General features: G+C 39.3%; 1 protein-coding gene, 1 long non-coding RNA gene and 1 pseudogene across 3 annotated transcripts; all 3 read left to right on the forward strand.

The window, feature by feature from the left end:
• Positions 1-257: 257 nt before the first annotated feature.
• On the forward strand, positions 258-3789 carry LOC147549355 (uncharacterized; annotated as a pseudogene). The gene is made up of 3 exons (XR_015237406.1): positions 258-2411; positions 2485-2745; positions 2831-3789. The product of XR_015237406.1 is annotated as an uncharacterized LOC147549355 (transcript).
• Positions 3790-4007: 218 nt separating this feature from the next.
• On the forward strand, positions 4008-4986 carry LOC147549356 (uncharacterized). Its single transcript, XM_086668284.1, has 5 exons — positions 4008-4271; positions 4352-4555; positions 4626-4715; positions 4799-4906; positions 4972-4986. The coding sequence occupies exons 1-5, from the start codon at positions 4008-4010 to the stop codon at positions 4984-4986; spliced, it is 681 nt and encodes a 226-aa protein (XP_086524410.1).
• A 3-nt stretch (positions 4987-4989) lies between these two features.
• LOC147549357 (uncharacterized) lies at positions 4990-6653 on the forward strand. Its single transcript, XR_015237711.1, has 3 exons — positions 4990-5296; positions 5392-5465; positions 6428-6653. It is a non-coding gene; the product is annotated as an uncharacterized LOC147549357 (long non-coding RNA).
• Positions 6654-15074: the final 8421 nt, after the last annotated feature.

Genomic DNA, 15074 nt, shown 5'->3' on the forward strand with positions numbered 1-15074 from the left:
GTCATTTGGTGTTCATTATCTATTTAGTATATTAATAAGTAATTTATTTGTTAACTGATGATTCAATTAGGACCAAGTTAAAGAAAATGGATAAGAGTTGGGTTTCCAAGAGTAGAGTTTCAAAAGAGTATGATGACGGAGTGCTTGCATTCTTGGATTTTGCATTTGCTAATGGGTTCGTTACCAAAGATGACAAAATAAAATGCCCATGTGCAAATGCAGAAATGTTCCGTATCTCGATAGAAATACAATTTATGAGCATTTGATTTGTAACGGGATGTTGAAATGTTAAAAAAACTGGTTTCTACATGGAGAAGAGTTTAGTACAACATCTAATATGCATACAACAAGAAATGTTACAAATGATGACAACGATGATAATAATGAAGACAATGAGGACAACGAAGACTTAGATGGTATGTTGCAAGATATTTATGGAGTCCATGATACACGTGAAGATAGAGATGGTGTGAATGAAGTTGTCATGGATGATAATTCGTCAGTTAGCCGGTTTTATAAATTCTTAGAAGATTCAAAGAAAGAGTTGTATCCAGGATGTGATAAAATGACCATGCTTTCGTTCTTGATCAAACTATGGAACTATAAGTGTATTGGAGGGTGGACTGACAAGTCGTTCAAACTATTGCTTCAATTGTTGAGAGATTCATTACCTGACGGATGTGCTTTGCCTGAGAACTTTACTCAGTGTAAAAAAATAATTTCAGACTTGGGATTGAGCTACAACAAAATTGATGCATGCCCAAACGATTGCGTGTTATATTATAAAGAATCAGGTGATCTGAAAAAGTGTTCAAGGTATGGCTTATCCCGATATAAAGATGAAGAAAAAAAGACTCCTGCAAAGATACTTCGTCACTTTTCATTGAAACCGAGACTACAACGCTTGTACATGTCATCTAAAACTGCAACGGATATGACATGCCATGAAGAAGAGCGGAATAAAGATGGAATATTAAGACATCCGCCAGATTCAATCGCTTGGAAAGATTTTGATGAGAGAAATCCCACATTCGCTGCAGAACCAAGAAATGTCAGGTTAGGTTTAGCGAGTGATGGATTTAATCCATTCGGAACGATGAGTATTTCTCATAGCACGTGGCCAGTTGTTATAATTCCTTACAATCTGCCACCATGGCTGTGTATGAAACAACCTCATATGATACTCTCTTTGCTTATACCTGGACCTCAGAGCCCGGGAAATGATATTGATATTTATTTAAGGCCGTTAATAGATGAACTCAAAGAATTGTGGGAAGAAGGGATAGAAACATATGATTCTTCTAAGAAAGAATAGTTCAGAATGCGTGCAGCTTTGTTGTGGACGATAACTGATTATCCAGGACTTGCTATGTTATCTAGTTGGACCACTAAAGGAAAAATGGCGTGTTCAACATGCTATCATCATACAAGTCATATGTATTTGCCTAGTTGGCGGAAGACGTGTTATATGGGACACAGACGCTTCTTGCCTTCGGATCATAGGTTTCGAAAACTGAAGAAGGATTTTGATGGGACCGTAGATGATAGGCCACCTCCGAATTCTTTATTGGGACCAGATATCTTGCAAAAGCTAAGAGATATTCCACATACATTTGGAAATAAATTTGAGGAAAGTTTGAGAGGGGATACTTCTCCATCAAACAAAAAAAGAAAATGTGCAAGTTCATCTAGAAGAAAAGTAAAAGTGGCACATTGAAACCCCGAGATGCCGGATAATTGGAAAAAACTGAGTATTTTTTATGAACTCCCATATTGGGAGCATAATTTACTCAAGCATAATTTAGATGTTATGCATATTGAAAAAAACATATGCGATAATATTCTGGGTACTATCATGAGCATTGAAGGCAAATCAAAAGACAATGTGAAGGCGAGATGGGACCTCGCAGCAATGCATATTCGACCAGAGCTTCACCCAATACGACAAGATAATGGCACCTTTTACAGCCCATCTGCATGTTATTTAATGGATAAGGCTCGCAAAGAAATGTTTTGTAACATCTTGAAAAATCTTAAGATTCCAGATGGTTACTCCTTTAATATTGCCAGATGTGTCAATGTCAAACAACGAAAGATATATGGTTTGAAGAGTCATGATTTACATGTTATCATTCAACAATTTTTACCTTTGGCAGTCCATATAACATTGCCTAAGAAAGTTAGCTCGATATTGTTAGAGTTAAGCACTTTTTTCGTGAATTGTGCTCAAAAGTCAGTCGTGAAGAAGATTATGAACGATTAGAAAAGAAAATTCCCCTCATTCTGTGCAATCTAAAGAGGATCTTCCCACCTACTTTCTTTGACATAATGGTCCACTTGCCTATCCATTTGGCTTCAGAGGCACGTATTGGTGGACCTGTTCATTATCGATGGATGTATCCTATTAAAAGGTACGCATTGTATATTTCTATTTTTAACTTAGGTACTTGTCTTGTTCTTATATGTATTTACCTGTGCGAATAGGTTCCTCTAAACTTTGAAGAAATACGTGCGCAATAGAGCACAACCAGAGGGATCTATTGCTGAAGGATGTCTTGCCAATGAGTGTGTGACATTTATGACGAGATATATGGGTGATCTTGAGTCACGCATGAATAGACCACCTAGGTATGAAGATGATGCTCCAATAGGAGGTGTTAACAACTTCATACTGAGTTATTCTGAAGTGAAGCAAGTACATCAATATATTTTGTCCAACGACGATGACGTCTCTTACTATATAAAGTAAGTTAGTTCTAAAATAAATTAGTCTATCTTTGATAATTATATATTATGTATATGACATATTTTATTTAACTATTAACTGCAGTCTTCACAAATCTAAGTTGAATATCGTCAGTCGAAAAATGCCGGCTCAAGCAATTCAAAACAAGCACAAAGAAGAGTTTGCTGATTGGTTTAAGGAATATTTTGATAGACTGAAGCGGGCAAGTCATTCATTCTGATAGACTTGACATACTTGCTGCTGGACCGCTTTCATGCGCTAAGCGATACAAAGGTTATAGAATTAATGGATATAAATTCAAAATTGTTTCCAAAGAGGTCAATGCTAAAACGCAAAGTAGTGGTGTAACTTTAGATGCAATTGCTCCCTGCGTCTCAAGTGCAAAGGATCGAAATCCAGTTGAAGCAAAGTTAACATATTATGGACGAGTGACTGATATAATTGAAGTGACATACCGACAAGGTTGTAAATTTGTACTATTCAAGTGCGATTGGGTTGATGTTAACAAAGGTAAAGGAGTGAAAGTTGATGATCTAGGTTTCACACTAGTTAACTTCACATATCCATTGTCGACCCAGAATGAAGAGCCTTATGTATTGGCATCTCAGGTTGCACAGGTTTTTTATGTTCAAGATCCAAGTGAGCCGAAATGGCATGTTGTGGTAAGAAATAAACCGAGAGACACTTTTGACATGACTAGCCGCGAAGTTGATGATCAATTACTACATAGTGATCTATTTCTTATTCCTACCACTATTAGTCTTGATGATGAGGAAAAAGTTAATATTATCAATGAAGATGTGGCAGGCGAGATAGTTATTGCAGATAAACCTGTGACTACAACTGAATATAGAAATAATGAAAATAAAGACGAGGATGAGGACGTTTGCGACTATGAAGACGAGGATGAGGACACTTGCGAATATGAAAATGAGGATGAGGACATGCACGAGGATGAGGAAGTGGACGGATATGAAGACAAGGATGAGGACGGGGATGAATACGAAGACGAGGATGTGGACGTGGATGGAAATGATTCTTAAACTATTTAAAATATGAATAGGGCTTGGTTGTTCATTTGATTGATTAGTTATACTATATTGACATTTGTTAATTATTTTGGGATGAACTAATTGATATTTTATTTGAGAAGTTGTCTTTTGATTAATTATATGAAATATCGGTATCTCTACATTGATTTTTACTAATCTTCATAATTATTTGTCTCTTTTAAGTTTAGTGTTTATGATATAACTGGGTAATGGCTGAAGATCAACAAATTCCAACAAAGAGAGGGAGGGGGCCAACCCAATTATCATGGTTAGATGACCTCCCACCAGGAGGAACGTTAAAAATTGAAGTTGACAAATATGAGCAGCCAATCGGATCAAATTCAACATACTTGTCGAGTTATATTGGATATTTGGCAAGGGATGTGAACAGATTTCCACTTTCGATAACTGATTGGAAGAAAATGGTTAAGTTTAGAGAGGAAGAGATAAATAAAGCTATAGATCAGATTAAGGTAAATATTCTAACCTACTATGTTTAAATTTTTATTGATGGATGTGTCTTAATTATTGTTTACTATTTTCTTTTTACAAGCAAATATTCGAGATTCCTTTTGAATGTAACAAATTTCTATCGGAGAGGTTGAATGCAAGATGGAAAGATCACAAATGCACTGTGAAAAAGGAGCACTTTTCGTCATATGACAACCTAGAAAAGTGCCTTGCTAATCCACCCGATGGGATTGAACCGAGCGAATGGATGAATGTTGTTGATTACTGGAATTCAGAAGATGCGAAGGTAGTTACTTATAGTAAACACTAGCTCTATTTATAGTGTATAATTTAGTAATTTTGATTATTTAATACAGAAACAAAGTCGTCAAAATGCAAAAAATAAGGCTCTTCAGCAAATTCCGCATACTGGAGGTTCAAAGTCCCATGCCAAATATGCGGATGAGGTAAATTACTTTCGTCTCATTCATATCAAATCATAATATTCAATTGATTTTGTGTTTAACTCTTTCAGTAATTGCTTTAACAGTTAAGAAAAGAGCTTAGTGCATCCCCTCCTCGCACAACAGTATACAAAAGGACTCGTACGCGGAAAAGAAATCTTGCTCTAGTAAACGAATTGGCAGCAGAGAAGATCGTAATTATTTCATTTATATATATGATATATTACATTTACTATATGATTTAATTCTAACTTATTAGATGTGGTTGCATTGACAGGATAAAATGGAAAAACTACAACATCAAATGACTTAAGAAGATGGAGAATTTGTCGATTCAGGTCCGAACGATATTTTCGCTCAAGTGATGGGACGTGATAGAGGCGGTCGAGTTCGTTGTTATGGTCCAGTAAAGCCAAAGCAGTTTTGGGACAGAGATTTACTTCAAATTCAAGAAAGAAGAGAAGATCAGATGATGTCGAAAAAAAAATCAACAAATGAAGGATTTACAAGATCAACTCAAAAGTGCATTAGAGAGGTTGGCACAACTTGAAAATGATCGTTCTGGTGGCAGCAACACTCAAAAGGTGTGGACTCTTAACCTTTTTAATCAAAAAATTTAGTGACCAATTTTATATTTTGACTATTATGTTTAGGTTTTGATGATCAAATTCTTATGTAGGATTCCCAAGGCCCAACACCAGCCCAATCTTGATCGATGCTTCATCTTATTTTGGCTTTGAGAAGACGATCATAGTAAGTTATTATTTATTTGACATTATGATAAGTTACTTATTCATGTTAACAACTCATATGTTACTGGCCATGATAAGAGTGAGTCTGACCAATCGTTTTCTGTTTAAGAGTGATCAAATTAGTTTAGAGTTTATCTTATTACTAACGGTACATATAGGTTGTCTTATCGTTCTTTATCCAGCCTTAGTCACAAAGTGATGGTTATGTTAGTGATGCTGAATTTGTATGCGGTTTGGAATATGAAAAAGAATGTTTCTTTCGCTCAGAAGAGGCATGTGCAGCAGAAATCCATAAGTTCAAACTCGAAACCTATCATAACATCATGTTGAGTCCTGTTGATATTGTTTATCTTTTCTTCAGTAGTAAATTATAGATGTCTTTGTATTTTTATCTCTTGTCCAGTAAGACTTTTTAAGAAATTGTGCGACTTAATCGATAGATACAAAATTATATCCTTGCAATTAAGATAGCAACCGTCTGATTGGGACCAACACCAGCAAGAAGGGGACAACCTGACCTCCCTAGCAATGGAATTACCATAATTAGTTATATTAGTATATACTCGAGGAATTGATAACTCAATAATGAATGATTTTTCTTATCTTATTAGTTAACGCCAATGAAAATTTCGTAATATACATTATTCTTATGAATTGTGTATGCGTTTAATTTTCATACCATTTCATCCAAAATTTTAACTCTGATTGATATCATGTGGGTATAGATTTACATGTTTCCAAGTGATTTTTAGAGTAAATTCATTAGTCTTCTTGACTTAGTATTACTTAGTTTGAATCGAGTGATTCACTTGAATAACATGTGAAATCAGACTTGAATTGAGCTAATTCTATATTGAAACCCCCGATGAGGTAATTACCATATGATTGGAACTTTATGCATTTGTTTAATTTGTTTATTGTTTGAGAGTTTAGTACTCACACGTTATAAACCTTGTTATGCAGGATATACATGGAGTTTTGAGAGGATAAAGAAGATTTTTTATGAAGATTAAGGGTCGTAAAGTAGTAGACACTAAAATATGCACTTTTTACTTGTTTCGCATCTTTGAATACAATTTAAATGTTGTTTCTTTTTAGGTGTCGACATTTTGGGATATGTTTGTGTTCACATTTTGAGATATATTAGTGTTAATGTTCGTTTTGTTCAATGGATGTGAATTATTATTGCTTTTTGTGTGTTTGAAGGAATTATCTTGAGGGTTAGGCATTCTGCCAGTTAAAAAACAGGGGAAATATTGGAAAAAGATTTAAAACATTAGCGACGACAAGAACCGTAAGTAATATTATTAGAAACGGTATATAAATTGTCGGTAATAAGTATTACTAACGGTTTTTCCCGTCGTTCATGTTTAAAATAAAGGAAATACACGTTGCCAATAATCAAACTATAACGACGGTATTAAAAAAACCGTCGTAAATGCCTAAAACAGCAGCGACGGTATGTGTATAAACCGTCGCAAAGTCCGTCGGTAAAAGTATCGCCGACGCCACTTGTACCGACGGTTTTACTGTCGTCGGGAATACTACTGGCGACGGATTTATTCTATTAGTGACGGAATAAAACCGTCACTAATAAGTTGTTTTTTTGTAGTAAGCGTCGGAGCGGTTTTCAAACCCTTTGCAGATTTTCCCCTCTCGGGAACAGATGAATAGGGCAAGGAGCAAAGAGCCAGAGCGAAGGAGAAAGGAGCAAGGAGCCGGAGCGAAGGAGCAAGGAGCAAAAGAGTAGAGCAGAGCAGAGAAGCGGAGCTGAACAGAGGAATCTTTCCTCTCCAAACAGAATATGCCATCATAACGGAGGTTGTCATGCATCAACTCCCTTTTCCATGCTGATTTAACCGGGAGCCAATTTTCGACATCAGCAATTTCATGTGAAGATAATGTCATCCACAAAAACCAAGACAAATGGAAGTGGAATTGGTGGCGAAAATAAAAAAGAGAGCAATAAGACTTTGATTGAGAAATATATTTAATGATCGAGGAGAACGAAAAAAAATTTGAAGAACCATTGGCAGGAAGACTGTTTGAGGCCATACAGATATTTGTGGAGACAACAAGTAGTGGACTCCCCCCTTAGATGAAAAACCAGGTGGTAATTTCATAAAAACTTCTTCGTGGATGTCGCCTTGGAGAAAGGCATTATTGACATCAAGTTGATGAAGGGACCATCCTCTGACAACCGCAATAGAGAGGATGACCCGAACGTTCACTCGGTTTGCGACCGGCCCGCCACGAGGCGAGCTTTGTATCGTTCAATGGTAATGTCAGATTTAAACTTGATTTTCTAAACCCATTTCCAACCAATGGGTACGGGTGGCAAGGAACGATTGACCAAGTTTTGTTAGATTCTAAGGCCTTCATTTTATGAGCCATATCCTTAACCCAGTAAGGAGACTTCATAGCCTTTGTAGGTTCAGTCGTGGAGAAAACCGAAGATAGAATTACCTTGTGAGGAGCCAAAAAGGAATTAATAGAGAAATAATGTTCAAGGGGGTATTTGATGTTGGAAGATTTAGATCTAACAATATCATCTAAATGGTTAGGACGACGTTGGTTGTTGGATGGGAGTGCCTGCAGAGGCATGAGGCGGTAGTTCAAACTGAGTTGAGAGTGAGAGAGGCGCTATGTTGGAGAACCTGTAGGAAATGAGATTAGAGTTGGAGATGTTATAGGCACCCCAAGAGATAGGCTAGATGATTCACAAGGCACCTCCAAGGAGGAGCAGAAGGCGTAAGAGATTCTCCTAACAAAAGGTCAGATATTCTCGGCGTTGAAGGCACTGCTGGACCACGGTCAGAGGTATCACTTACCGAGTTCAGTAGTCTAGACGTGGATAATGGTGGGTCCGAGGAGAGGGTAATGTGGGTTAGTCGGAAACACAAAGGTGTCGTCATCAGAAATGGATATGGAGGGAACGGGCGATTAGTGCGAACTAGAAAATGATGCTCAAGGAAAATGACGTCACGTGAAGTAAAAATGCAATGAGATTAGATGTGATAAATAAGGTAGCCTATTTGGTTGTGTGGGTTTCCTAGATGTTAGTAGTGACTCGAATATGGATTGGTATCAAACCCGATTTACGACCCGCCAACCCGTTTACAAGACAATGGTATGCGAAGTAGGGCTGTGAGGCAGAGCTGGACTCCGAGACAGAGCTGGAATGCGGAAGCTAGGCTTATGTCGGTGATTAGTGTTATCTGTGTATAATGTCGGTTCTAGAGATAGTCGGTTGTAGAGAGTCGGTGAGGCGGTGGGATTAGGGTCTACTGGCTATATAAACTAAACCCTAAGGAGATATCAGTAGCACAATCTCACGGATCTCTTGTGTAAACTTGTTTGCTTATCATAGTGGAAATCATCGCGCCGTTGGCGCCGTGGGGTAGGTCTCACCAACCGAACCACGTAAATCTCTGTGTTCTGTTCTTGATTGATCTTTACTATTCCTATTGCTTGTCTTGATTACTCGTATTGTTCACATTAACCCCGATTGGGCATAACACTAGAAAAGTACCGGGAGAAGCACGTGGATCCATTTTATTCATAACTACTGGGATGCGAGCAAAGCAAAGACATCCAAATTCACGAAGGTGAGAAAGATCAGGAGGACATCCCAAAAGTTTTTGTGGAGAGACACCACGAAGGAGTGAGAAGTTAGTTTGTTGATTAAATAATGGCAGTAAGGACAAATTCGCCCAAAAAAAAAAGAGGGGTATGTGTTTGAGTGCGTAAGGAAGGGACCAGTTCAAAGATGTGGCGATGTTTTGTTTCAAGCACCCCATTCTGCTGAGGGGTGTGAGTACGACTTCTTTGGTAAATGACCCCACGTTCTAAAAACCATGGTTGTAAATGGTGGTACATGAATTCCGAACCATTCTCACAACAAAACGTCTTAATGGTGATATTGAATTGTGTAGAAACATAACTTAAAAATAATAACAATTAATTAATTAGTATCAGACCTTGTAGACATAAGAAATACCCACATCCAACATGAAAAATCATCAACGAGAGTTAAAAGATAGTGATAAGTTGAAGTAGAGTGGACCGAAAAGGGGCCGCACTAGTCGACATGAATAAGATAAAAAATATGAGAAGTAGGGGAAAATCAAGAAGGGAAAGGTAAACGTGCTTGTTTGGAACGAAGACAAACAACACACGGTTCTTTATTTATACATAAAGAAAGGAAATGCATATACATATGGAATTTTAGAAATAAGTTAACTGAACGAGAAATAGAAAGATGGCCAAGACGCTAGTGCCATAAATCAAAAGTAACATTACTTGTATTATTCCGATCGAAGCTAGTAAAAGAAAAAAATCTTAGGCTCTGTTAGAAGTGACTCGAATGTGGATTGGTATTGAACCCGGTACAACCTACCGAAGCTTGGACCCATTAACGGAGCTGATTACTAAGACAGAGCTGGTATGCGAAGCAGGGCTCTGAGGCAAAGCTGGACTCCGAGACAGAGCTGGAATGCGAAGCTAGGCTTATGTCGGTTATTAGTATTAGCGTATCCGTGTACAATGTCGGTTGTAAAGAGAGAGTCGGTGAGGCGGTGGGATTACGGTTTAGTGGCTATATAAACTAAACCCTAAGGAGATATCAGATAGCACAATCTCACGAATCTCTTGTGTAAACTTGTTTGCTTATCATAGTGGAAATCATCGCGCCGTGGAGTAGGTCACCAACCGAACCACGTAAATCTCTGTGTTCTGTTCTTGATTGTTCTTTACTATTCCTATTGCTTGTCTTGGATTACTCATATTGTTCACATTAACCCCAATTGGGCATAACAAACTGGTATCAGAGCCCTGGTTTTGAGGTTCCTGTGATGGCGAAATACGAGATAGATAAGTTCGATGGAAGTAACGTTTTTAATCTTTGGAAGATTAAGATGCGAGCAGTATTAGTTCAACAGGGTCTGTTGAAGATGTTGAATGGGAAGGCTGCACTCGCTGAATCACTTTCAGAAGTAGAGAAGGAAGATCTCATGGTCAGATTCTACTCTGTTTGAGCAATGAGGTCTTGTGGGAAGTAGCGACGGAAACTACAACCGATGGGCTATGAAATAAGCTAGAGACAAGGTATATGACGAAATCTCTAACTAATGGTTTGTATCTAAAGAAGAAATTATTTAGTTTACAGATGTTAGAAGGGGAATCGTTGAAAGACCATATGGATGAACTCAACCGAGTATTCTTAGATTTGGCAAATATAGATGTCAAATTCGTAGAAGAAGATAAGGCATTACTATTGCTTGCATCCCTGCCTCCATCATATGAAAGCTTTGTTGATTCTTTTATGTCTGGAAAAACAACTACAACCTTTGAGGATGTTACAGCAGCATTGAATTCAAAGGAGTTGAGACGGAGGTCAATGGAAGAAAGCAGCTCAGGTGATGGTTTGGTGGTTAGGGGAAGGTCGCAGCATGTGGTCGATGGGAAGGGCCGTTCACGGTCTAAATCGAAACCTAAGAAGTACAGATGCTTTAATTGTATGAAGGAGAGGAACTTCAAAAGGAATTGTCCTAAGCTTAGGAAGAAGCCAGCAGAGGCAGCAGTCATCGAAGAAGATGATGGTAGTGTCTTGGCAATCATTGAAGAATGTGATGAAGCTATGGTTCTGGCGATCAATGCCTGCTTCGCTGAAGATAGGTGGATTTTGGACACTCGTTATACATTCCATGTATGTCCTCATAAGGAATGGTTTTCCACTTACACAATCATTAATGGCGGTAAGGTGTTAATGGGAAACGATGCTCCTTGTAAGGTGGTTGGAATTGGTACTATTGAAATCAAGATGCACGATGGTGTTGTGAGGACTATAATAGACATCAGACATGTTCCAGATTTGAAGTGGAATCTAGTCTCTTTGGGCACTCTGGGTCACAATGGTTGCAAATATGTTGGTGAAGGTAGTGTTCTTCGGGTTTCTAAGGGGAGTCTTACAGTTATGAAGGGGTTGAAAAAGAATGGTCTATATGTGCTACAGGGTAACACAGTTACCGGATCTGTAGCGGTGTCATCATCAGGAAAGGAAGTTAAGACTACCAAGCTATGGCATATGCGGTTAGGGCATATGAGTGAAAGTGGGATGGCTATACTGAGCAAGCAGGGTTTACTCTGTGGGCAGAAGGTTGGAAAACTGAAATTCTGTGAACATTGCGTCTTCGGGAAGCAATGTCGGGTAAAGTTCAGTACATCGGTTCATAATACCAAAGGAAGTCTGGATTACATCCATTCAGATCTTTGGGGTCCCTCTTGGGTTAGCTCGCATAGTGGGGGTAGATACATGTTAACCTTGATAGATGATTTTTCCAGGAAAGTATGGGTCTACATACTGAAACGCAAAGATGAGGCATTCGTCAAGTTCAAGCAGTGGAAGACCTTGATCGAGAAGCAGACTGGAAAATCAATCAAACGCTTGAGGACTGATAATGGCATGGAATTTTGCGGAAACGTGTTTAATAGGTTCTGTGAAGACGAAGGGATAGTGAGACACCATACGGTCAGAAAGACCCCACAACAGAATGGGGTGGCGGAATGTATGAACGAAACTCTATTAGAACGAGCTCGTTGTATGCTTTCAAATGCAGGACTGCCGGAGGTGTTCTGGGTTGAAGCAGTGAACACAACAGCGTATCAGGTGAGTATTTCACCCTGTACATCTATAGAGTGTAAAACTCCTAATGAGGTGTGGTCTGGTTATCCTGCTTATTATGAGAACTTGAGGATCTTTGGTTGTTCGACCTATGCACATGTTAAAGAAGGTAAACTTGATTCAAGGGGCAGAGAAATGTGTATTTTTGGGGTATGAGCCTGGAGTTAAGGGTTATCGGTTGTGAAATTCGGATGGAAAATCGAAGAAGTTTCTCATAAGTAGAGATGTTACTTTTGATGAGTTAGCTATGGTAACTTAGAAGGTAACGCCTGTAGATGCTCGGGAGGGTGTTGGTAAACAGGTAGAGCAGGAAGATCATAGGGAGCAGGTGGAGTTTGAGATAGACACTCCGGTAGAGGTTTGGCCTCAGGTAAATGAGCAAGCTGAGGAAGCTGAACAAGAGCTGGTTCAGTAAAGTGTTGCGAGGAACAGGGGAAGGAGAGACATCCGGGCACCGGAAAGGTATGGGATGGCAGATATGGTTGCATTTGCACTTACTGTGGGAGAAAGCATAGATGGAGGTGAGCCATGCACCTATGAAGAAGCAATGAGGAGCGATGATTCACGGCAGTGGTCTCTTGCCATGAATGAAGAGATTGAGTCTCTTCGGAAGAACCAGGTCTGGGAATTAGCCGAGTTGCTTAAGGGTCAAAAGATTACTGGTAGCAAATGGGTTTTCAAGAAGAAGGAAGGAATCCCAGGGGTGGAAGATGCACGTTACAAAGCACGGTTAGTAGCTAACGGGTTTACCCAGCGAGAAGGAATAAACTTCAATGAGGTATTTTCTCCTGTTGTTAAACATAGCTCTATTAGAGTGATACTTGCTATGATTGCTTTGTATGATATGAAATTGGAGCAGCTTGATGTTATGACTGCGTTATTACATGGAGAGCTGGAGGAACAAATCTATATGCGTTAGCCAGAGGGGTTTGAGATTCTCGGGAAAGAAGACCAGGTCTGTTTGCTGAAGAAGTCTTTGTATGGACTGAAACAGTCTCCTAGGCAGTGGTATAAGCGTTTTGACACGTTTATGGTTAAAAACGGTTATGACGGAAACAGGTATGATAGTTGTGTGTACCACAAGAAACTATCGGATGGTTCTTATGTGTATCTACTCCTGTATGTGGATGACATGCTGATAGCTTGCAAGGATATGTCGGAAATCCACATGTTAAAGGATCAATTGAAGGGTGAGTTTGAGATGAAAGACTTGGGTGCCTCAAAGAAGATATTGGGTATGGAGATACGGAGAGACAAATCAGCTGGGAAACTGTTCTAGTCTCAGAAAACTTACATCGAGAAGGTGTTTGAACGTTTTGGTATGACTGAGGCAAAACCTGTCAGTACTCCATTGGCAGCACACTTCAAGCTTTCGGGGGAACTGTCACCAACAACTGATGACGAGACGGAGTACATGTCTCGGGTGCCTTATGCAAATGCAGTAGGTAGCATTATGTATGCTATGGTGTGCACAAGGCCTGATATTTCACATGTAGTTAGTGTAGTAAGCAGATACATGGGCGGACCTGAGAAAGGTCATTGGCAGGCTGTGAAATGGATACTACGGTATCTGGGAGGAACTGCGGAGCTTGGTCTGGTTTACGACAGAAGGGCTGACACTTCTAATCGGTAGTTGGATTTATAGATTCGGATTTTTCGAGGGATCTTGATAGGAAGAGGTCGCTAGCGGGCTATACGTTTCACACTCTGCGGGAGTGCCATTAGTTGGAGAGCAGTGCTGCAATCGGTGGTAGCATTGTCTACAACGAAAGCTGAGTACATGGCAGCAACAGAGGCGGTGAAGGAGGCAATATGAATTAGTGGTTTAGTTCAGGATTGGGCCTGAAGCAGGAGGTGACCGGGGTCTACTGCGACAACCAGAGTGCTATTCATTTGACCAAAAATCAATGTATCACGGGAGAACTAAACACATTGACGTCAGATATCACTTTATCAAGGACGTGATTGAAGAAGGGAAAATCACGATGAAGAAGGTTTCTACGGCAGAGAATCCAGCGGATATGCTGACCAAGGCAGTTACAACTTTTAAGTTTAAGCATTGCTTAGACTTGATTGGGATTTCAAGATGTTAGCCCTACCAGGGCTGGAGCGACGATGGCTCAGAGGCGCTGAGCTATGATGGTGGCAGATCTAAGTCAAGAGGAGCATATTTAAGTCAAGGTAGAAAATTGTTAGAAGTGACTCGAATATGGATTGGTATCGAACCCGGTACAACCTACCGAAGCTTGGACCCATTAGCGGAGCTGATTACTGAGACAGAGCTGGTATGCAAAGCAGGGCTTCGAGGCAAAGGTGGACTCCGAGACAGAACTGGAATGCGAAGCTAGGCTTATGTCGGTTATTAGTATTAGCGTATCCGTGTACAATGTCGGTTGTAAAGAGAGAGTCGGTGGGATTAGGGTTTAGTTGCTATATAAACTAAACCCTAAGGAGATATCAGATAACACAATCTCACGAATCTCTTGTGTAAACTTGTTTGCTTATCATAGTGGAAATCATCGCGCCGTGGAGTAGGTCTCACCAACCGAACCACGTAAATCTCTGTGTTCTGTTCTTGATTGTTCTTTACTGTCCCTATTGCTTGTCTTGGATTACTCGTATTGTTCACATTAACCCCAAATAAACTAATTTGAATGAGAACAGAAAGAGATTCGATAGAAGAGTTGCAAGTAGAGTCAGGCAATAGTCGATTTAGACGGATAATTTTATTCACAAAATCAATGTTGATAAATACTAATTATTTATTAGCATGGTAGGTTAGTTAACTTCACAAACTAACACTGACATTCCTCAGCATAATGAGTCAAACTAAGCATAATAGATCAAAAGTTACTAAGCATCGACTGTCAAACTAAGCACACACTGTCAAATGAGTTGACAATGAACAAATAAGACATTCCTTAGTAT

Source organism: Eschscholzia californica, unplaced genomic scaffold, assembly GCF_041429995.1.
Source record: "Eschscholzia californica isolate CP2 unplaced genomic scaffold, dmEscCali1.0.p SCAF_3, whole genome shotgun sequence".
NCBI classification, from domain to species: Eukaryota; Viridiplantae; Streptophyta; class Magnoliopsida; order Ranunculales; family Papaveraceae; genus Eschscholzia; species Eschscholzia californica.

What these genes read in the sequence shown, in the direction of transcription:
- LOC147549356 (XM_086668284.1), top strand. Translation starts at nt 4,008, where the DNA reads ATGGCTGAAGATCAACAAATTCCAACAAAGAGAGGGAGGGGGCCAACC. An exon ending in AAGCTATAGATCAGATTAAG is followed by an intron (nt 4,272 to 4,351) that starts GTAAATATTCTA and finishes TCTTTTTACAAG; the next exon opens with CAAATATTCGAGATTCCTTT. An exon ending in ATGCCAAATATGCGGATGAG is followed by an intron (nt 4,716 to 4,798) that starts GTAAATTACTTT and finishes TTGCTTTAACAG; the next exon opens with TTAAGAAAAGAGCTTAGTGC.